General features: G+C 42.6%; 2 protein-coding genes across 6 annotated transcripts in view; one reads left to right on the top strand and one right to left on the bottom strand.

Moving 5' to 3' along the window:
- The window catches only part of fcho1 (FCH and mu domain containing endocytic adaptor 1), a 62,584-nt gene extending 47,738 nt beyond the window's left edge, over positions 1 to 14,846 (bottom strand). For 2 of the 4 annotated variants that reach the window (XM_085251406.1, XM_085251408.1), the window contains exon 1: positions 14,713 to 14,845. The gene's annotated coding sequence lies outside the window, so the exon portion shown is untranslated. Of the gene's footprint in view, positions 1 to 11,159; positions 11,210 to 14,712 lie in introns of those variants that run through there. The other 2 variants (XM_085251409.1, XM_085251407.1) reach the window with 2 other exon arrangements.
- Positions 14,847 to 21,443: 6,597 nt separating this feature from the next.
- prg4b (proteoglycan 4b) overlaps positions 21,444 to 24,105 on the top strand; it is a 6,784-nt gene continuing 4,122 nt past the window's right edge. For both annotated transcript variants that reach the window (XM_085251417.1, XM_085251416.1), the window contains exons 1-6: positions 21,444 to 21,603; positions 21,710 to 21,789; positions 22,122 to 22,238; positions 22,390 to 22,512; positions 23,494 to 23,553; positions 24,002 to 24,061. In XM_085251417.1, the coding sequence (XP_085107543.1) occupies positions 21,723 to 21,789; positions 22,122 to 22,238; positions 22,390 to 22,512; positions 23,494 to 23,553; positions 24,002 to 24,061 (427 nt within the window). In that variant the 5' untranslated portion in view covers positions 21,444 to 21,603; positions 21,710 to 21,722. The remainder of the gene's footprint in view (positions 21,604 to 21,709; positions 21,790 to 22,121; positions 22,239 to 22,389; positions 22,513 to 23,493; positions 23,554 to 24,001; positions 24,062 to 24,105) is intronic.

Here is a 24,105-nt window from a genome sequence, read left to right as displayed (position 1 = left end):
GAAACCAACACAGCAAGCCCTAGAGTGTGCATGCACACACACACACACACACACACACACCTGAAACTCCTCACACCTCAGTAATTAGCTCAGCAGCAGGACTGGAGGCCTGCAGACAGCTTTGTGTTGGGCAGAGGAGGAGAGCCCACAGGAGGGACGGAAATACTGCGGAGCAGCAGCTGCACGACTGATATCAATGCTTAGTGTATCGATTTCCAGCGAAACTACACTTTGCCAATATTTTCATATCTGCTGTACAGTGTGGAAACCAAACAAACTCCTGAAGATGATTAATGACCGACTACTGCAGCGCTGCCACCGTAAGATTCATCATCTTTGGCCTTTAATATGGGCGGAGTCAGCGGTGGAGGTCATACACCAGCACATCAATCAATTTATTTAATAAAAACCCAACAACTTCTCGTCAGTACCTCAAATGATTATCACTGGCCAACCTCGATATTTATAAAACGCTATCCTAACCTTTCAGAGAAATGCTGGTCCTCGTTGTCAGAATATTTTACAGGTTTTAACCCACTACTAATAAATCCTGCCTGAGCAGATTTCCACGGCAGCCGTGCAGCGGGACGGCAGATCTGACCAGAGCACCAGATGGTTTTTAGGCAAGCAGAAAGGGGGGCAAAGGGAGCACACCAGATAAAAACAGACGCGTCACAAAGACACCGAAACCTGCTCGTAGATCTGAGTTAATTACATATACTTTTAGCTCTAATCCTCACAGTCCTGACGCAGCACAAAGACACCATACCCACGGTGCTGGCATGTATAGAAGTAGCTGACATCCAGCATTCTCCGCCTGGTTCCAACTAAACGTTGAGCTGAAATCAGCTCTGGGGCAAACAGAGCCCTGGGAAGAAGTGGGACACTCTGTGACCCTGATTCCTCAAACTCCAGATCATTTTTTATTCAGGAAATAAATGTGGGCGCAGTTTTTGGTCCTGCCATGTGCAACATCTACTGACTGCTCGCACAAGCAGCGAACATGCTGAAACGCGTTATGCACCGATTAAACGCTTGACATTTGGAAACGTGAGTTGCTGTAATGTCACAGTGTGGGTGTGAGACTCACGCCTGACACTTTCTTATGACATATCGATAAAGTTTCACTGATCGCATCTACTGAATGCGTCGTGTTGAGCAGGGTGCAGCACCACCGGACCCACCCGGGATTGAAAGCTGCCGACTTGTACAAACACTTCTCAGTTTCTCTCCAGACTGTAGTGAAGCTTGGAGAAAGTAAGAAACAACCAGAAACAGAGACCGTTTGCCTTCACAGTAAAAGCTGTGCACACATTTCAAACTTTTATTGTGAAGGTGAGCAGACACCGTTTCTGGTTGGCGTCGCACTTTTCGCAGTTTCAATGCAGAATAGCGAGTAGTTTACGAGTGTCTGCAGACACGTCAGCATCTTCCGTGCAAAATACAGGCAACTCCAGGAGTCTGCTGGCAACCACAGCGATCGCAAGGTTTTCAGTGCAGCACCGTACACAAATCATTTCACACTAGTCACTGCGAGCAACCTCCAGCAACCACTCGTCAACTATTCACAGCTTGCAAAAAATTCACTGACCAGTCTTGTGTCCACTGTGGGCGGGGCCTAAACCTTAGCTTTACCTGACCATGTCAGTAAGAAGGCAAAAGTCCTCTGTGTCCTCTCGAGTGACTTATATTACTGGATACTAGTAGGACTGTAGAGTACAGTGAGAGGAGGTACAACTGTGCACCCTCCTCAATAATGGTTCTAAACCTAAAAATCATATAAATATATAAGATCATCGCACGTTTATAACATTTCACTAATGAAAAGCATGCTGGGTAATGCTAGGCAGTCAGGTAGCACGACAGTCTGTGAACAGCTGAGCAAACTGTAGCGGCAGATCAACAGGAGACCAGAGATGGATCAAAGAAACTTGTGACAAAGACAGGAGCTGCGTCTGCTGTCTGCAAGTTCCCCGGCTTTATAAAATCAGACTCTGGCATCTCGTCCACAAACGCCAAGGGGAACGAGGCGAGGCAAATCTAACGGATGTTTTTCCTGACAGAGCGACGTGTCCGTGTGAAGTTCTGCTGTGGAAACACTGACACCAACGGGCCAAATGTTTTCTGTTTAGCAACAAAAGAAGCCACCTGTCAAGGACCAACGTTGTAGTCATATGTCGAACAATCATGTGGTTTTATTTTATTTTTAATGTTGCCATTAAAGAGCGTTATTATTCCACACAGTCCTTATACATTTATAAAAGCTCAATTATGCAGAAATCATGTTAATTCTAACCTTCGACTTTATGAAGCAACAGTCTTAAAAAATACTGTGATACAAATTTTCTCATAGTGTGAAACACTAAAGTTGGGCCACAGTTTCCAAGTTTTTTCCCCTCAACGAACCAAACTTTGTAGAATATGAATGTTTGGTCACTGATGCCGAGGTGATATTAGGTTAAATATTAGGCCGCTGGATCTGCAATAGTCAAACCAAACTAACAGCAATATCACGATCTGCTGCATCCAATATTTTTAATTTATTTGTGTTAGTGTTTTATTATCTTGGAGGATTGCACCAAAATATGTGGCAAAATTCAAAAATAGGCAACGGTGCTCATGTTCTCAGATTCCTTCAATCTCGTCCTGCTCTTTGGGACAATAAAGGTGGCTTAACCTCCTGAGACACGAACTCTTCCACAGCAGCAGTTTTAATTTCTCTTTGATATTTGGGCTGATTGGGACCTGATGAATGTAAAAACAAAGAATTACCAGATTTATTTTTTTTACCTAATTTTTGTTTCTAAGAAAAATGAGAGCCACATATGAGGATACTCGTTTACAAGCTTGATAGAACAGTAGCAGCATAACGTCCTCGTAACTGGATATCAGGCCCATGTAGAGCAAAATTGAGTATTTTGGTCTAAATGACCCAAAATGTGATGTAATAATATATAAATTAACAAATATTTACTCTGAAAATTGGACTGATTATCCACCAATTAAAAACGCACTGAAACCGTTTACATGCCTTTTTCTGAGAAACATGCGATGAAATTATTTTTAGAAATGTTTTTTTGGCAGAACTTCAAACGGCCTTTCATCGGCATCAGGTAATTCTGTTTTCTACACACCCGATCAACCCTTATTTTTGGCGTTGGCACTGCAGGCCGAAGACGAGCAGATGCAGAACGGCAACACAGGCAATGCAACTAAAACTAAACACGAGGAGGAAAATATATCTTTAACAGCCACACAGGGAGGAAATGCAGCCTTATCAATTAAAAACACTCTAACCTCGTCTTCTGCCACCCTCACACTGCCTGACAACACGCAGACGGCTGCCATGAAAAATTAGGCCTTTAAAAAGCAGATGGGAAGGAATGAAATAAGGTCTCATACAGGAACAAGAACTACCCACAGCAGGATATAAATGATGCATCCTCTCCGCCCATACTAAGCATTTCAGTTTTCATTTCCTTTCCCTTCGCCTTTGCCAGCGATGGCTCTACTAGCAGACGTCTCTCTGACAGGAGGGAGGAGGGAAGGAGGGTAAGGGAAGGTCAACCCAAACTCCCGCCTCCTCACCACCTCCACCTGCCTTTCTCCTTCCTTTGCTTGAGAGGACAGAGGAACGAGTCCCCACGTGTCTCCTCGCGCTTTCAGACACCGGCATCCTCATCTGGCTCAAAAAGCAAAATAAAAATGGAACTGGGTTAAATGTAATGACACAGTTGAGCATAAAATAAAGATGCCCTGCTAACCTCGGAGGAGGCGCATTTGTCACAAGCTCTGGGAGCAAAGCAGGTGTTAAAAAACGAGGCAAAGGAACAGAGGAAAGGACGAAAAAGGACACGTAGTGTGACTAAAAGATAAAACAAACGAGCCACAGCACAGAGTCGGATCGGTGAACAAACCTTCGAACAGCTGAAGGACGGGAAGGAAGCAATCAGTAAAGGTGTCAAAATGATGCTTTTCATCATCTATTAATACCAAACGAGTTGTACAATCAGAAACCATTATAATCTCTGAATACTGACGAGACTTAATAACACCGGCTTTTAAACTGGACGAAATGGGAATGACAGGAAAATGTTGTCTCGAAAATAATCACCAGAATTATTTCTAATGAACAAATGCGTGAATTCATTTGCCAGAAACAGCAGTCAGACTTACTGCTGTTACCCAAGTGCAGATGTGAGACGCAGTGTGAGAGAGGACATGGGCAGGCGGACCGAACTGATGGAGCGACCGGCGTCGGCTGCACTGCGGAGCAGCTCCGCTGTCCTTCGCTATCAGTTTTAAACCTGATTTGGTGAAGTGTGGAGGAGAGCTCATTTTGTGTCACCGCCACCAACAGACTCCAGCACTGCTCTGCCACATCTGCCAATGGGATGACTCACTACTGAGGACAGTAATTTAGAGCGAGACATCAGTGTGGATGTTTCCTTCCATCATATCAAACCTGTGGGCACTGACCTGTAAAATCGAGTTTCATTACAAAATATTCAGACTTTGGATTGTATTTTTTCCCCACTTACTTTCTTCATCATTGCTAACAGAATGACACGTGGAATGGGACTACATGTTATATAAGCACCGAAGAAACAACTCATTAACTAATCAGCTAATACCAAAAATTATTTCCTCGCGTAGTCTACCACCTTTAGGGCCATGTGAGCTGTAGCCTAAGCAGAGAAACGCAGACTTTAGCAGCTCTACTCTGTGAGGCTGACATATAAATTGACCACTTTGCTTTTATACTCAGCTACCTCTTCAGCACAGTCCGTCACTGCTGAATCACACCAAACCATCTATGATCCATCACCCACAAACAAGAACCCGAGATACCGAAACTTTTGCCGCCTTTCTGCCGCTGAGAACCACGGTTTCAGAGTTGGAGCTTCTAAATTTCATCACCAACACCTCACACTTGGCTGCAAACTGCCCCAGTGCTAGCTGGAGGTCTCTGTCTGATAAATCATCAGCAAAATGTAGAGAGGTCATCCCAAGGCCACCGAAGCAGAAACCCTCTGCTTACTGGCTGTGCCTCGAAATTCTGTCCACCAAATCTTCGAGTGGACAAAGAGTTGGCCCGGTCTCGCACAACCACGTGAAAAGTGCATTATCCCCCCCGGATTGAAGGAATCTCTTCTCCAGCACCCTGGCAAAGACCTTAAAGGGAGGCTGAGGAATGTGAGCACACGCTCAGATCCTCCTTTTGTTGTTACAATGTTACAGAGGAGTGTCAACCAGGACAGAGGCAGAACAATTACTGATCAAAGGAACTTTTCACATTTCTAATGGACGCACAGCTACAGAGGGACATTTTTAATTTAACATGAGCACTTTGACTTTTCAACACTAAAAACGGTCGAAATTGTCTGGTGCATTTGCTTTTGTAGGTTGAGTTTCAGCTTAAAACAAATTGCTCTGAGAAATAATAATTAATTTGGGAAGTTTTCAACAATAGTACTACTACTTTTACAGACAAGAACATTTATCACAGCAGAGACACTGATACACTTCTCTTGATTGATGGACAGTGGGGGGGGGGGGCTCTGTGAGAGGAGCGGTTCCTGTTTTAAAACTGCAATGAGACAGAAGAGACCCAGAAAGCTGCTCCGATACTCAGCTATACAGATGCATTCACTCTTTGATTAGCAGTTTAACAGTTTTCAGCTGTGCTGACCTGATAAAAAAGGCTGTTTCCAATGATCAGTTATGATATAAACACGATAAACTTGGATTATGTTAAAGAGTCTCTGTAAACAAGAGTTTCATTCATAACATTTCTGGTTAGTTTTACTGTAGCATGCTGCAGTACTGCTGGGCCTGTTGATGCTGCAAACCATGACATTCAATGCTTTTATAAGGCGTTGTATGAACGCAAGTACGCAACACATATCACATTATAACACGATGATGTTATAAGATGCCTCATTCAGCTTTTGTCGATATAAACGAGACGATGTTGTGAAATTAAAATGGCATAATGCAAAAAAAACAACATGTCGCTAAAAGCTTTCTGACAGAACAACTTTGCTTCTCACTTCTCTTCTTCTGTCCTACAGCAGCTCTGATGTGGAGGTTTTCCTTGGTGAATTATCACGCAGACTGAGTGCTCACACCCAAAATGGTAGGGAGCTGTCGCAACGTCACTGTTTGCATGGATGATGGGCCCAGAAAATGTACCAGTGCCAAGTTTGTAGCTCAAATCCTGATTGTGTCGGAGGAGATTGTGGACAAAGAAACAAACAGAGAGAGATTTCCTGTTTTACAGTAAGGATAACAAGAATAATGAGATGACTAAATGACCACAAACCTTTGCACGATACAGTCTATGACAACAATATATTTACGAGGGCGAACCCAAAAGTAAGGTCTCCTATTTTTTCCTGAAATAAAACAACTGTTTATTTTCTATCATATTTGCATCATTTTAAAGGTTGAAGAATTATTTATTTTCGGTCGATCATTTTTGTAAACGCTGTGACAGTTTTAGGATGCCGCTATGACACCAGGCTGTAAACTCTCTACAACACTTGCAAAGTTTTTTACATCCATGCATAGCTGTCCGTATACTTCCATTAACTGTCAATGAATTTCAACCGCTTCATCACCTTTTTGGTTCAAAAATCAAAATAACTGCGCGATGTTCCATTTTCAAGATTGAGCATCCCAGCGAAGCCGCGCATGCTTGTTTGGGAGGAAGGACCAATCACAACAGTGGGGCCAACAGCCGTACGAACAGTTTCTCTACGTCTTTGGAGACCTGACTTTGGGACTCTCCTCGTACTTCTGAGAAACTTAAACCAAAAAAATATTTCACGTCTACTTGAAAAAACAAAACGAACTTTTCGTAAGTTCATCGTTGGACCGACTGCTTTAACTTTATGAGTCTAATAATAAACATTCAAGCAAATGACGTGCTCGGATGCTGGGCCGCCTTCAGGACTATTAGGATTTGTTGCAAATGGAAAATGTATGGGCATTAGTATTTCAGCATGCCGGCTTAATCTCTGGCAATTTGCAATGAGCGTTTTCATGTCTTGCTGATATCCTTTAAACAAACTCATTAAAGTGACTGATCACAAAAACAAAACAAAAACAGACAGCCGGGCTGCTTCTTGAGGCTGAAAGATTGGATCAATTGTCCACATGAGACCGTGATCTTACAGACGTACAAAATCCTCTTGGTGATTCATTGCTGGTCTATTATAAGAAAACATGATTGCTACAATTATAGACAACTACCTCAGCACCCACAAATTGCTGCCCACCAAACAAATGAGTCAACAAAAGTGTGCTAAAGCAGAGCCTGAACCCAACAATCAGATCGCTGTCACTACCGTGACAGAATTACACCCTGTGTTTAATGACGAAGCCACACTGTGCACAGCTATTCTCTTACAGTGACAAACGCGCTGCCTGCTGAACGTAAGCACAGGCAACGACCGAGAGCAGAAGAGAGAAGCGGAGAGACGGCAAACACAATAAACAGGAGGAAAGCAGCGAAAGAAAAAGCAGAGTGATAAACACAACCCGGGCTGTCAGCTCCCCATTGTCCCGGCCTGAATGCGCTTTTGTTACTGCAGCACACAGCTCCAGTCGAGTCCAGTCTATGACAACGTGCCAGGCGAGCATCACTTCTAAGCTTGGCACGACCAGCTGCGTAAGGCCAGAGCCGCTCATCGAGCGCTATGCACGGCTAGAGAAGATGGCGTTTTTATTTTTGTTATATTCACATTAGGGGTGGGGGGAAAATCGATACTGTGTAGCATCGTGATATTTTGTTTGCTAATAATGTATCGATACAGGGACGGCAGAAATAGATATTTTGTTACAAAAAGGTTTTTGTGCTCTGACTTCAGAGCACGTTGATCCTTTTTCTGAGCAAGAATCCTGACACTGTCCAAATGTGTTTAACCTTTTTTTGGCAGCAATAAACACGACAGTTTACTTATTTTAATTTAAGACGTGTTTTATTTTAATTACGTTTAAAACTTTTTTATTTAATGTAAAATTATATTTTGTTTTAATTTACTTTCAAATTCTTCAGTTGCTGAAGGGGCTGCATAGTTTTCATATTGCATAGTTCAGAATAGCTGTAATTGTACCAGATGGTTGCATTCAGTTAAGTTGGACTAGACTGTAATACAAACCGTTCAGTTTGTCAACAATAAAACTGACTGAACTGAGAGAAAGACTGAGTGCGAGACTTTGATATTAGATAAAATGAATATTGATAAAGTTTACCTTTATGTACAGAATCTGAATATCGCAAAATATTTTTAAAAATTGCAATAATATCGTATCGTGCGTTAAGTATTGTGATAATATCGTATCGTGGGATGTATGGTGATTCCCACCTCTAATTCACATACGGCGTTCAGGAAGTGCTCTTTAAAAGGACAGCAGTGGAGGTGACAAGACGACTCTTTGAAGGGTAAATTAGTCAGAATTGAGTCATTTTTGCTTCTTTATGGCCTAAGGTTGCAACGAAAAACAAAGAAAAGCAGCAAATCTTTACATGTAAGAGTATATCTTAACTTAAAAAAGCTTTGTCTATCAAAAAAATAAAAATGTATATAAAACCAGTACTACTGCTGCTGGGAAAGCATCTAGAAACACTTTGGGGACATTTATCAAAAGAAATGCGAGTCCTCTACTACAGCGGTCCCCAACCCCCGGGCCGTGGACCGGTGTTGGGCCGCGAGAGTTGAGGCTCGGGTGTGAAATTTATGGTTTTCAGGGTTTTTTAACGTTAACTCCGTTTCCCTGGGTCTTTTGCCGCATTGTAGTTGCGCGTCTTATTTTGAAAGAAATATTTACCCGTTACCATAGCGACCAGAGAGCATTAAGGGGCAGAGAGGAGGACGTTACTGTCAGTGTTGTTGGCACATTTCAGGTGGACGCTGCTAATAAAGTTACACAATTGCAAAGTGAATTCGCCTTTATTGTTATATTTACAAAATACCACGGTTTTTGTCGTGGTCATTTTATGTTGTTGTATTTATCCGCGACACCTTAAAGGCCGGTCCGTGGAAATATTATCTGACATTAAACCGGCGCAAAAAAGGCTGGGGACCGCTGGTCTACTATGTACCCGGTATCACACTCGCAAAGCACGTGAGACTTGGTAAGATTAGGTGACATGGTGTAATATTCCTTTATATTGCAAACTGTACCAGTTAAAGCGCACATATTACAGGTGTGGTACTACGCTCAGTCATCTGAGACCAGTCCGGGGTGTCGGGTGATCTTTAAAGAATAGTCAAACAGTCCCGGTGAAAACCAGTTATTTTGTCTTGGATTACCACTCCTTAAATTGTTTGTTTTGTTTGATCAGCAGCTAAAAACATATTTACAGTATCAGGTACAGGAAAGAGTAAATTCCTCCTCCTGCAACCAACAACTTTTAGTTGTACTGCTCGACACGTTTCTTCATTAACGGAAAAATGAAACATTTTAAACCACCACCACACATAAAACAGCCCAATAAATACACTTGTATTACTCTAAACTACATGAAAAGACAACCTGTCACTGACTCAGAGTTTCCCTTCTGGTGGCTGATTTTAGTTTTAATCTGAAGTAATTAAAATAATCTTAAATTGAAGTCACTCTCCGTGTTCCTGTCATTTATTTTAATTCAACGCTTCTTCTCGCTCTGCTGAGCGCTCAGAAACAGACCCGGGCGAGAGCCGAAGGCGCGAGCTCAGTCCTCCATCCTGCCTCGGGACCCTCCCATCTGCTACAAGAGGAGCTTGGCTGGACTCGCTCGTGACCTCAGGCACAGGTCGTGGTTTTAGATACATTTTTTATTTTATTTTAATCTTGCTTTCATTCAAATTTCTTACATGTAACTCCAACTGCTTTAAAAGTATACAATATTTTACATAAAATATTTTACTGTAAAATAAAGAGCAGCTCAGAACTGAAAGTGTTCTCTTTATTACAAAAGAGCTTCACTCGACTGTTTCCTGTCTCTAGGTCTTGCCCTGCTTGGCAAAGACAAGGGAAGGCCTTGCGGTGCTCCAGCCTACATATGAAAACACACATGTATAATTGATCGTGTGGCTCTGTGTGCACATGAGCATTTTTGAAAGGTCGAGCCGAAGGACTGTTCAAACAGGTTAAAGCATCAGTTCAGTGCAGGCATCTGGTGCTTCCAAATTAAAATGCAGAACAGGGAGCTCTTTTTATTTGTCCTCTTCTGCCTGCAGGAGGAAATACCAGGTTGTAACAGAGTGTATGTGCTTCAGTAATTGGCTGTGTGCAGCAGGTGAGAGAAAGTGCGAGTCAGCAATGTTTGAGGGAGTCATGAGAGGTTCGGGTACTTTTTCACTGCCTGTATTATCTTCTCAGGTGGCCGGCTTACTCACTCGCTGTGGCTGCATAGATAATGACCAGTAACTACTACATATCTCACCTGGAATGATCCCTAGGTGCCCATGCTTTTGGTCTCCCACAACAATTTTACTGCGTTTGCTGTGCTGTTACACTGCAAAATACACAGAGACACTGGGAATCCTACAAACGAGGCTCATCTCATGCACCACCTTCCTCAGATAACATTAGCGGAGCAAACATTCACTAAATCGGCTCAAACAAAAAAACGTACAACACACTTATCTGGAAAAAGCGACCTTCTAATTCAGAGTAAACTAACGGCTCAGTCACGCGAGTGCAAGTGGGAGAGCAGCCTCCCTCCACCTACACAAAATAAATAGATACATAAATAAAATAGAAATGATATCTGCCTGATTTCTTCACATTCTCCAACCAACTGCAACCTGTGGTGACCTCGTGTTTGTCCCAAGCTTGAGGGTGCTGCACACTTATGGCCCCTTTTGATTAAGTCAGTTCGATTCCATCTTATTTACATGGTGGCAAATCAGAACAACAGTTGCCTCAAGGCACTTTATAGTGTAAGGTGAAGATCAACCCCCCTTGGGGAAAAAATCTGGCAAAACTGGGAAGGAAAAACTGCCTTTCAACAGGAAGAAACCTCTGGCAGAACCAGGCTGGTGAGAGACGGGACAGAAATAAATAAATAAAAAGGCAATTACGAGGGGATTGCACGAATAATGGTGTCTGACTTGGACCGAATGCAATCAGTCTCAGAGACAGAGCTGAAGATTTTCAACACTTACTGTCTAAATTGTAAGATGCATAGATTGTCAACATGTTGCCATCAGTCTATAGCAGGGGTAGGCAACTCCAGGCCTCGAGTGCCGGTGTCCTGGAGGTTTTAGATGAGTCCATGATCCATCACAGCTGATTTAAAGGGCTAAATGACTCCTCAGCATTTCTTCAAGTTCTCCAGAGGCCTGGTAATGAACTAATCATTTGATTCAGGTGTGTTAACCCAGGGTGCGATCTAAAACCTGCAGGACACCGGCACTCGAGGCCTGGAGTTGCCTACCCCCGGTCTATAGGAATCACCTCAAGCTAGCTGATGTTACTCTGCTTATATTCCCATAGAACAGGAAGGTTAATCATCATATTGGAAAATGTTAAAAATCCCAATAATATCATATTGTGTGGTGTCTGGTTATTCCACCTCTTGTAAATACAGAAATCACCTGTTAGCCAACAGCTCTCCAAACGGTCCTGTAATGATCAGTCCTGGAGCACCACTATGTGAATACATCAGGGCATTTTTATATCCAGCGGTCAGTATTAAGTGCTTCGCTTAGCAGCAGTACGTAATATTTAGACAAAACAAACAACAACAAAAATAAATAAACAAATAAAATAACTGTGAAAGGACTAAATGTAGCAACACAGCTGGTAAGTTGGCAATGACGAGAAGAACTCGCGTTGCCAACTTATTCACTGTTCAGTGACATCAGTGAAGGAGACGGAGCCAGGCAGACCAGCAGAGACGGTTCGTGTGAATCCCAGACTTAAAATCACGAAAAGTCAAATATTTTATACGTGGAAAACACAACAGTGGCAGAACTGTGTCACCGTACAATATTTATCCATCTTGCACAGCACCTGTCCAGCACTCAGACAGACTTTCTGTCTTCAGCTGCTCCAGAGATACTGCAAAGCCTTACCAGGCACGTAATAACATCTGTAGGTTTGTGTGCGTCTTGAAAGATGCAGTGTTTCCTCACGCACGTGTGCATGCACGCACACACACGCACACACATGCACGCACACGCACGCACGCACACACACACACACACACACACACACACACACACACACACACAGGCTTTTACGCTGAGTAACTTCGACTCATTGAAACACTTTTGTCCATCTGTCTCTGATTAACAGAATCCAAGTCTATGTGAAACTATGAATTTTCAAGCGTGACCTTCACCTTGATCCATTAGGTGATGACTGTGTGCAGGGCTCAGTAAAAATCACACAATACTCAAGGATGAGTAACAATTCTGGTTAAAATTGGAAAAATGACACCTAAAACGACAAGTATGACCTTGACCTTCAACACAGAGTGAAGACTCCGTGGGAAGAGCAGAGATTCTTTGCAACCGCCGTGATATAAGCCTTCGTCACATAATCAGCTAAACATCAGCATCTTCACAAGCAACTACTCAACGAATGCCAACGTAGCTGATTTAAGACTCAATCTATGATGATGCCAGCAGTTTGACCGAACACAGTGCGCATGAATCTAGATATCATACCGACCTTAAGACTCCCAGAAAGAAACACACCGTCAATAACCAAAATAAACCCACAACATCAAACGGCCTAATAAAAATGACAAACTTAGACCGCATCGTCATTTATGTTGAAACCAGTATACGCGTCCTTCTACATCGAGATCGAACTTTTGGTCCATGTGCAATCAGATTTTTAGGCAGAGATCGGTGCGGGGGTGTGAAAACACGCAGCTTAGTGAGCGAATGAACAGCGAGCAATCAAACGCAATCCGTTCTAATGACGTCTGTAAACAAAAGAATCGAGAAAAGAAATCCATTCCTCCTGACGCTGCTGCATTATACTTTATTTAATGATAGTAAAACACCTCCTTTCAGTATTTTCTCTGCATCCCACTCACCCTGACTCAGAGTCAGGAGGAAACAGAACCTTCTCCTTGTAGTCAAGGCACAAGGGAGAGTGTTGTTTACCTCTCATATCAAAAGATCCCAGCAGCCTTCAACTCTCAACTCCTGCCACTTGGTTTCAAAGACACACAGAGAAAGACAGCTGTGCTACAGTCTGAGGTTGCAAACACTGCGGCTCACGCTATACATGCTTGCAAACTAACATAAAGTCATGGCGAGAATGTCTATCAGTCAAACGGGGATTTCCACACAATGGTTTCTTTGGTGCAACCAGACAGTGGTTGATTTGCACCTCAAAAGTGATGCAACAGAATTAAATGAGCCTTTACTTGCACCTGAAGGTGTTTCACATGATGCATTTCCAGAATCAAGCAAAGTGGATTCAAGGTTAGGCTAACACCACTCGAGCTCCCTTTATTTGACAGCAGTCAACAGAGTGACAGAGAGGACGTGGAGCGAGGGGGTGGACCTGATTTACATGTGGGTTTGCTTGTTTACCGACAATCAGGACATTATGAAACTGCCAATATGTATTTTTCTTGAGTTGAGACTGAGACTCACGACAAGCTCCAAACATTACACTCATTGTGAAACTCTGGGCCAACACAAACATTTAACATGATAAAGTAGTCATTTGGCCACCGGCTGATGCTGATTTTTGTCGGTCCAATATTTTTGTTATTTATCTCCCCATCTGTCCAGGAGAACTGCCAAGTGCTCTTGCTATCATATTTGCAGATAACCAATATGAGTATCAGCTGATTTCCATGTTCTGTTGATATCTTGCTGCATCTCTCAGTTTAGTGTCTTTGAAGCTACAAAACAGACATGCAAACTGAAATGTACCTCACAGCCCAGAGAATATGTCCATATTGCTTAGAAGTATTAGACGAATTCCCTCATATGTCTTTAAGTTAGGTGTCACTCGGTGAAGCCTGACACACTTCTAAGAACTGACAGAGGATATCTAGGACAAAACATCTGCAGTCAAGTCAGTGAAGCCCCACAGCGGGTGTGTGATCTGTGATGTCCAGCAGTTAAACCCAGGACTGGTTCTGATCCACCTCGCTGGTCACGCACATGCAGCTGATATTAGCAGCTGCTTTCAGGTTATCACAGACAGACCTGTACGAGCATACAGTATTTTAAACTCTTAAACGCCAGTACCAATACCGGCCTATAAGTCAAAGGTTTCCATGATTGCATAAACTTGTCTAGTAACAATCATCACAACGACAGACAACCTGCTTCAGCATGCAGGAAACCCCATCGAGCAGTTCAACTCCCAATAACAACCCTGTGGCAATAAATTCACTCAAATGACTGCAAAGTAGCATCACAGAGCAGAAACAGCCTCTCAGTGCGAGACAGGATATTAAACATATTTATGTTAGCAGGACCAAAAACAAAGTGTTTCTGCGGAAACATTAAGATAAAGCTCAGCTTCTGGCCATAGCTTACATTTTATACCCACGTACTTGTCTCACCCAAGTTTCTCCTTCAGCGTTAGCTGGATTTCCCTCGCTTCATATGTCAAACAAGCGTGTCTACTACTGCCCGATATTTTCAATAGCGGTGCACTAGCGCAGTCTTTCTAGGCTATTTCTGCCTGCAGAGAATGTCACAAAGGAAGGCAGGAGGAAAAGGAAGAACGTATCACCTGCACGGAGTTTTCAGACACAGCTTATCGTACATTTTCCATCCCCGGGCTTTCAGCGGACCCTGAGCGGTTTGACGTTAGTAGTAGAAATTCACCAGGCAGTTTCCAGTGTGAGCGCAAACTCCCTCCCAGCTCAGCGCTGATTGGCTACTCCTCCCTTCAATCAGAGAGGAACGCGGAGTAGGCATAGCAACCACAAGAAGGCGGGTTTAATAGTGTATACCGGCAGCCCATTGGATCACTTCTCCACAAAATCGAGAATATACAATTTAATAGGAACCTGAACCCTTTATGCGTTTGTACAACAAATTCAACAACAGCTCGTCAAAGTTCAGCCAACGAACAACTGAAGCATTTAAACGCTGATCATTTCTGTCTTTGTTCTTCATTCTCCATCAGCGTCGCCTTTGAAACTTTTGAATGGGAAACGGTAAATATTACCACTCAGACACTTTTCTGTTTCCACAACAGATGTTGCAGCTGTTAATTTAAACTTAAATGAGCTGTGGGCCCCTGCCGGCACTGTCTTCTCATTGGAGGGCCACTTTGGTGTTCAAGTAGTGCAAAGAAACAAACAAACAAGAAAAAACCCACAAATATTTCTGAAAATGTGGTGTTTTGGTTGTTTTTTTACATTTCAAATATTGTATAACAGGACAAAACTGCAAACATTTTACACACACCAGTACCTCATGCCCAATGAATAAAGCCAAATGCCAATATAGTGAAGTGGAACTTTTCTCGGGAAAAGCATGTTTGGGATGTGTCCACTTAGAAATTAATAATAATAATAATTGTAAAACAGAAATATCCTCTGGGTTTAATTCTTTCACCATGGCTCCTTTATTGAGATCAAACCAACATTTTAATTCATAAATCCACTGGGAGGTAACCTCCAAATTAACTTCCACGTATTCTCATTGAACATCTAAAGAACTTTCAAGTTAACTGCAATGTTATTTTCCCAAACTGGTTAAACAAATGAGAATTTTCCTAAGAGGTAGGCCTTAACCACGTCTATTTCTGTTGTTTTTGAAGTACCATATTCACTAGCTACCTGACTTTGGGAGAGACTACCCTCAGCAGTGCAGTGGGAAAGAATCAGGTGGAAAAATAGAGACTACTTTAATCAACCAGAGACATCAGGTACATCCGGGCATGTGCCCAGAATACCCACTGGATAATCTGGCCCAGGATACAAGAGTGAGTGTCTGCAGCTGTCTGTATAACATGGTGGCGGCTCTGCCGTGGTTTGGGGCTGCATTTCAGCCAGTGGTACTGGAGCGCTTGCATTAAAGCATTAAAACTGATGTAATTATGAATGCTGAAGAGTATTCTAAGATTCTGTTGCACCATCTGGAAAACATCTGATTGCCAACAGCTTAATTTTTCAGCATGACAATGACCCAAATACACTGCCAATGCAGTTATGCAGTCATAGATTGGCCTCCCCAGATCCCAGAGCTCAACATTATTGAATCAATGTGGATCATCTTGATCAGAGAACAGAACAAAAGTCAGACAACATCCAAAGAAGAGCTTTGAATGTCCTTCAAGAAGCCTGGAAAACTGTTCCTGAACACTACGTATACCAAACACTGACTCATACAGCCTTACTCTACTTCCATGGACGTATGCATATATTTCCACTATATTTCAAATCAATGCATCTATTTTGATTTTCATGGAAATGTAAAGAAATCAGGACTGGCTCAGGGCTTCAATCATTTATCATCTCATGTCACCATCAGAGTAAATCTTAGCTGTAGCACAGTTAATGATGTCTGTGATTTAAAAGAGAATATATTTTTTTTGTAATAAGAATTCTCTGCTCTAACTTTAACAAGTGTTTAAAAAAGCAGTGATTTACAGGTTTACTAGCCAGTAGATCATGAAATAAAGAATTAACCTTGAAAGATTAATTTTAAGACATTTCCAGCCTGAATGCATGAATGAGTGCAGCAACCAAAATATTTTTTCAGCGGGGCAGGTGGCAGAAATATATTAACCCTCATGCCAGCCTCCTAATGAAAATCAGATGGTGGAGACACTGACAGAAGGCTTTCAGCAGGTGATGGTTTCAGGCTGACTGACTGCGAGAAGGTAAAACGAGTGTTCTCCATCAGTTCCTCAGTGAGGCCTGTAAGATACACATGAAGCTGATGGAGAGGGTTAAAATAGCAGTAGACTGCTGATTTTTTTCAAAAGATAAGGACACAACTTTATTATATAAACATTCAATACAGTTCTCAGGGTTAAAAATGGTATGAGGGTGTAGTTGTGTCTCATTTCAACACGGCCCACTTCTGCAATTAAAAAAAAAAATCTACCCATAAATGTGAACTGCAAAAATGCAGGTCCAGACTCAGCATGGCACTGCTCACATGGGGTCTGTAATGTTTGTGCAGCAAGAGAAACGTTTGTCAAATTAAGCCGACTGCAAGCAAGAATGAGCCAAGCAGGGAGAGCAGGAGTTATTTTAATACACAGGTGTGTCCAGACCTGCTGAGAGATGCATCAGGGAACAGCAGCCCTTATTTCTGCGAGAGGCATGAAATGCATAAAAGTGTGGCGTTGCTTTGGTTGATGCCCTCACCACATGCAAAGCTGCTGCCACTCACTGCTGTGCACCTTCACTTGCCCTTTCTGGTGCTGTTATACATCAGACAGGAGCAGTGAGGGTTTCTCTGCTGGAGGCGTTGATGCTCGATTCAACGATTAGCGGTGCAATATTGCAATCCACACCGGGTGCAGGAGAACATCATGTCAAAAGCACTGAAGTGCAGCTCAGCTTTAATGTTAGAGTCAGTGCTATTTCCTGTGAGATGGTTAGATTAGATCACTTCCACCTTCACAGTTTGCACGAGTCGACAGCGAACCACAAAGTCACGGAAGATATTTTAAGATGTCTTAACGTGAGACATAATAAACAAAATGTACATCACGTCGGGCATTTTTCACGCATGTGTTGAGAGAAAGAGGATCTGCAGGATGCTGGCACAGAAGCTGTGCGATCGCTCTTTTTGCAAGCAGTGTGACTGCCATTTCCTCCTCTTCCATCTGCAAACACAAATGAAACGGGGGATAATTATCAGAGCCTTTAATCCCCGGCAAAATCTCACAAATAAAATGAAACGAGCTGTTGAATTTAATTACGTATCATCAATCCCTGCCACCTGTTGCTGTGTCTATTCTTATCCCGCTCGACTGTCGCTTCTGACACCGGCCGATGTGCTCTCATTTGTCTCCCTCTAAAGGCTCTTTGTGAACATGTCCTCACTCGTAACATTAGTACTCTTTAAAGGATATATTTAAAGGCGCTGGAACGATTTCAGATGGCACATAAGGGAGTTTCGTCACTTCATGGCCATTTTTCTTTCTGCTGTCTACCTAATTTGGTCTGTTTGAAATGGAGTTTAACAGGAATTGAACTGAAACAGACTCAAAGTGATGGCCGGACACACCGGTTGTTGCATTATTTCTTGTTTGTTTATTTTGCATTCAAATAGGATGCTGCTCTGCTTCTAGTATCTAGCGAATGAGGTCCACGGTATGGCCACAGGCTCTGCATCACCTCTCCTCCAGTGCTTCTCCCTGCTCCTGCTCTCAGCAGGCACTTTCAAATCAGCTTAACTCCTGCTTGAACAGGCAGGCAATTAAAGCTGGCGAGACAGAGGACGGAGACCACTGCTCAAAAAGCACACGCAGACAAAACAAACCTTCTTTCCCCCTAAGTGGTCCTCCGAACTCCCCAGGAGACCCAGAGCGCTATCTATCCATCTGTGGTAATAAGTGCCTTGTGCCACGTCTCAGTGATATCATTGCCTTTGTCTGGCTGTCCCTCAGGGCTGGGATTGTGTCTCTCTGTGGGCCCTGTTGGCCTGTGGAGAGGTGTTGCAGAGAGATGGCTGCTCATGTCTGTGAAGAGGAAGCGACATCTGTTGGTAAAGGAAACTCAAAACGCCTCTTAGATTAAATGATCATTTTTCTTTCGTTGCTTTCAAGAACATCCACCTATTCATGGATACTTTACCTACTTTATGTATTATTGTTTCTGTGCTTATTTTTTGGATGAGACAAGGAAGCAGATCCTCTCCCTCCATCTCACCCTATCCCTACCATCCTCTTCTGTCACAGCAGGACACGTCCTCCTTCACTACAGTCTTAGTCTTCCTCTTTCCTTCTGCCGAGCAGCCTTTAGCATCCTTTGTCTAATATATCCACTTTCCCCACTCAACCCAGGCTGTCCCTCCGTCATACTCATTTCTAATCTTATCCATCTCGCTCACTTTTAGCATCTTTGCCTCTGCCATCGGTGTAACTAATTAATTTGCTGCCCATCCAGATAAATTATATTTTTTTTTACTCAGTTCTTAAAGGTATCACATTATTGGTTTCAATGCCCTGCAGGAGGGCTACATTTCTAAACTAAAAACAAACCGCACTCTGAAATAAGGTTTAAGAGAAGATATCTCTAACGCTGGAAACCTTTTAACCATCCAACCAATGTTCCCTCTAATGTTTCATGTGTCTGAGCGAACGCACAAACTCCCTGAGCGGACACTTGGACCACTGTGAGCAGCAGCAGACGTGTGCACTGTGGTCACGCCAGCATCCAATCCATGCAAGTTACATGTTTATTAAAATAATCAAATTACAGCATTTATGTTAGACTACTTTTAATTAACTGCTTTGGCCCACTTACAATGAAAATGCACTACACACTGACTACACAAGATTTGCGCTAACTTCGCAAATCTCTCACATCTCAAACACGCCTTCACTCCTAAAACTTCCCCCTTCCTAAACAACTAAATGTCATGTTGCCATATCATTTTTGATTGGTCCACATGGTACATTTTTCCACCAATAGGAAAGGCTGGAGGGTGTTTTTGTTTTTGCTCACAGGCTTTTGAGCGTTTTCCTTATCAAACGCAGTTTTTACCGTTTCTTCCCGCAGTAAATATAAACAACGACAGTATTCAGGAAGAAAAACAAACATTGCAGATATTTTTATCATAACTCTGGTTTTACGTGGCCGATCAACACAGTTTAAAAACTGGTATAAAGTCCACACTTTGTCCGTCAGGTGTTCCGTCTGTGGCTTGGACTGTGGGATAAGGTGGCATCGCTCTAATCCCATACGGGAGCAGCCAGTCACTCACTGACTAACACTGCAAAACAGAATTGTTAAAGTTTTAATTTTAATTTCAATTCAGGTAGATTTTTTTTTGTGCGCAACGCAGATTTTCTGTGCGCAGAGACCGTGCCCGCAGTGCGCACGCGCGCAGCTTAGAGGGAGCATTGCATCCAACTATTATTAAGTTGGTTTCTACATGAGTTCAACATTTATACATTTATACAAAGCTGCACTGAAGGTTACAGACACACGGGGGCGTGCTTACTCTACTTTCTAAAATGTTCAGCTTGCACTTCTTTTCTTTTCCTGTCACTGGGTTGTTGTTTTTTTGTTCTTAAATTAAGATCAGCGGGTTTAATCAATCTCATTTCACAGTATATGAGTGAGAAATATTTCTGCTGATGTTTCCTGTGATGTCTGCTAGACCCGACTGTTTGGTCGGCTCGGCCACTTCAACCAGATCCTGTTGTTATTATTGGGTTGACAGGAGCGTACTAATGAGCCCTTTTCCTCTAACTGAACCATGACATGATGGAAAAATACCACATGCATGATACGGTCCGTCACAACAGCCACACGAGGCTCAAATTATTAAAATGTCTTGTCTGTTAAGAAGGATGCTGTTTGTTCCACTTACAAAGAAAGTAACAAACAAACAAACAAATAAAAAGAAATAAAGCTACATTGTTGTAGGTTTCTTTCTATCTGTGTTTTACAGGTAAAGGTGTACATTTTAAACGATGTTAATCCTGCAACAGTTTACATGAAAACACAATAAACATTCTATTAATGAAAATACAGAGAAATAAAGTAACATGTGACGAATTCAAATACATTGAATTTGCTGTGAATTAATTTACAGTAACTTTAATAAATTACTGTAAATTCCAGTTACAGCAGCAGAGCAAGAAGAGTGTAGAGAATAAGTTGATTATGGGTGGAGGGAGTTACAGCCAAACGCAGTCACAGCCTCTTTAAATACTAAAGATAAACATGTTTTTACTGAGACGCTGCAAATGCTACAGTAATGTCCCCAACTTGAAGGTCAGGAGGCGTTAAATCAACCCTGTTTTCCTTCTCTTGCACTGTCATTGCAGCTTTTTGGCCTTCAACACCTGTAAACCTCATATTTAACAGTACAAATGGTGAATATAGGAGTTTATTTATTTTGGCAGTGACAAGAAACTCAGCTGCCAACAGGGGGAGAGAGGATTTAATATGATTTTACTCTTGATCTATAATTTAATAATTGCTAAAACAAAGATGTAGTAAATGTAAATTGTCTAAGAATAGTTTTAGTGCGTATGTGCTTTATTCTAAAATAGATGGCAGCTGTAAGGGGAAATCAGATTCACAATAAACAGATATATAGAACATATACAGAAAACAGCCAGCTGCTATTTGAGTGTCCATGTGACTTTTATTTGGAAGCTTTAAAGTCTGGGATGAAGCTAAAAGAATTTCCTACTTGTGAACAGTCGGGTTCAGACACTTTTCTTTTTTTTCTTCTTCTTTTGCTCGGAAGTGTGTAAAGTCCGACACACGTGTTTTGATGTCCTTCCAGCTGTTTGTGGCGAATCATGCTGTCTGGACCTGCAGTCTGGACTGGAGGACCCTCCCTACAGCCTGTGAGATCACTGCACATTTAATTAGACAGGATCCGCCAATTAATGGGAGGTCACACTGCAGCTCTCAGCCTTTTAAAAGCAGGCGGAGCCGAACCTTCAGCAGTGCTCCGAGGCTCCGGCGAGGTAAGCCACGTTTTTGTTCCCGTGTTGTCCCTCTTTGGCACATCAGTCAGAAACATCACTGGAAATATGATGGAGTTTGTGTGCGTGCTTTTGTGTCTACTTTCAGATTCTACAGGAGGATGTCTTCCACACTACTTTGTGCGCTTATTTTTCTGGCTTGTGCTTTGACGTTTAGTGGCGCTCAGAGTGAGTATAACCTGGCATCCTGTAACATGGAAACATTAAACTGGTTTCCATTCTTTAATATTCTTTGGTTTCATTTGTTTTTAATGAAAGCCTTTCCTGGAATGCTTCAGGTTTTTTCTGCTTGTACTCGTTCATATTTACTCTGTTAAATAATTATTTACCTGAGGGGGAACCTATGTGTACCTTATGTATTTGTCACTACAGCAGAAATCAATTTCTGGCAGGGTTGCACAGACTGTGCCCTCAAGCGGGACACATCAGGAGCGCACGTGTCGTCTCATCGCTGCACCCTCTGCCTCTGACATTTATCCTTCTTTTACTGTTACTGACAGCGAGCTGCAGAGGACGGTGCGGTGGCGAGTACTACAGGGGTTACAGATGCCAGTGCGACTATAACTGTCTGTCTTATGGCGAGTGCTGCAACGACTATGAATCTCAGTGCACCACAAGTGAGGCCTTTTCATTCTTTGGATCTGTAGCATCCAGCAGAATTGAGATTTTTGGTCACCATTGCTGAACCCTTACATATAATAACGTCTAACAACCAGCCGTGCAGTCTCACTGTGTTTGTGCGTCTATTATGATGTTTGTGCGCAACAGAAAACTCATGTAAGGGGCGCTGTGGAGAAAACTTCAAACGAGGCCGGCTGTGTAGCTGTGACTCTGACTGCATAACGTACAACCAGTGCTGTCCGGACTACAAGAACCACTGCGATGCACAAGGTTGGTCCTTTCTAGCTCATTCAACTCCTGTGTGTATGTGAGGGATTCTTAATGCATGCTAAACAGATAGATTTCATCATCATCCTTAGTTCATCTGTGGAGTCATACAGCCCTTATGTAACAGATTACATTTAGTCATCAATATAATATACCATCAGCTCATGCACGTTGTTATTATATAATTATGGCAATTTGTGACGCATATTGTGCACAAACGCGAGGAAGATACTAGGATGAATGTGTCTGTGAAGGTTCTCAGTCATCCAGGTCATCGTAGTCTAAGGAGCTTGGAAAGAAAAGCGTCTGGACTTCTTTAAGTTGCTTGAAGACGTTTCACCTCTCATCTGAGCAGCTTCTTCAGTTCTAGGGTCAAATGGTGGGGACAAAGGTAAAGATCAAAGGTCACTCTCTCGAGGATGCTAATGTTCACATTTTGGAAAGAGAAGACAGATAGTTTGACAGAAACATCTATGTCCACTGTGAACGACCATCTTTGAACAGAGGGCGGGGCTTACCACACCAAGGGGGCTCTGGGACTCTCCACCATTTGACCCTAGAACTGAAGAAGCTTCTCGGCTGAGAGGTTAAACATCCAGACGTTTTTCTTTCCAAGCTCCTTAGACCAGGATGAATGTGACATCCCCACTCTAACTCTGCCTGCATGTCCATCACCAGCATGCACAGTACGGCAGTATAACCGCAGCATGCAGCGCATGCAGTAATCTGCAACGATGCAACGTTTGACAATAATTTCTGTCTTGGTAATTGCTGCAGAACAGAACAGTGGAGAGGCCAGTGCTGCAGCAGCAAAGAAGACTAGTTCATGCAATAATGTAAATGATAACAAATCCAAAGGTATATTTTTCTTGGTAAAAGGTTCGATTCCTCCTAGATTTTCAGTCATTTGGGGTTAAAGGCAGATTTTATGGGGGCTACACCAATAATGGTGATTTTTGTTCTCGTTCGTGAACGTTCCCACAGATCAAACTTTGAAAGAGGCAACAGACCAGCTTTCTACGTTCAGTGAGGGAAACGATGAAGGTGAGTTTGCTCTTTTTGAACTTTGCTAGAGAAAGCTATCCAACATTTGGCTCTAATGACAGGAACAAATGCTCACTCAGTCACTTTGATGACTGTCGTGAACTTGATTCGGTGGATTTTAAAACGCATACGTCAGGAGGATGTTTATGGCTGTGAATTTGTCACAGTGGTTTATTTTCGGGGCTAAATCCAGGGGCATTAGCCTCACAGGCCAAATGAAACACAAGGTTGTTGTGAGTGGACTGTGTGTGGGAGGGTTGGGCTGAGTCACAAGAGAGGAAAGCGCTAAATGATGCCAGAAATGAGGACAGGACATTTTCTGGGAGTTTTCTTCAATCAAAGCTCTGAACACTTTTGCATCCAGAGTCCGGAGGAGGACATGTAGGAAAAATAAAGATGGCCGATTAAATGATTAAACTGTTTGTGTGAACCCTGCTGCTGCCAACAGATGACTCTTCAGTTCCTCCGGTCGGTCCAACATCACATCCACCAGATGATCCCACTGATGGTGAGCAAAGCTCTTTCCCAATAAAGTTACACAAGTCTTACGTC

Source organism: Mchenga conophoros, linkage group LG17 (assembly GCF_057382185.1).
Source record: "Mchenga conophoros isolate Kocher_MC1m ecotype Shallow Benthic linkage group LG17, M_conophoros_male_GT1.1, whole genome shotgun sequence".
Classification (NCBI taxonomy): Eukaryota; Metazoa; Chordata; class Actinopteri; order Cichliformes; family Cichlidae; genus Mchenga; species Mchenga conophoros.
Note: the sequence above shows the minus strand (reverse complement) of the source record. Positions and strands in the feature narration are given on the sequence as shown.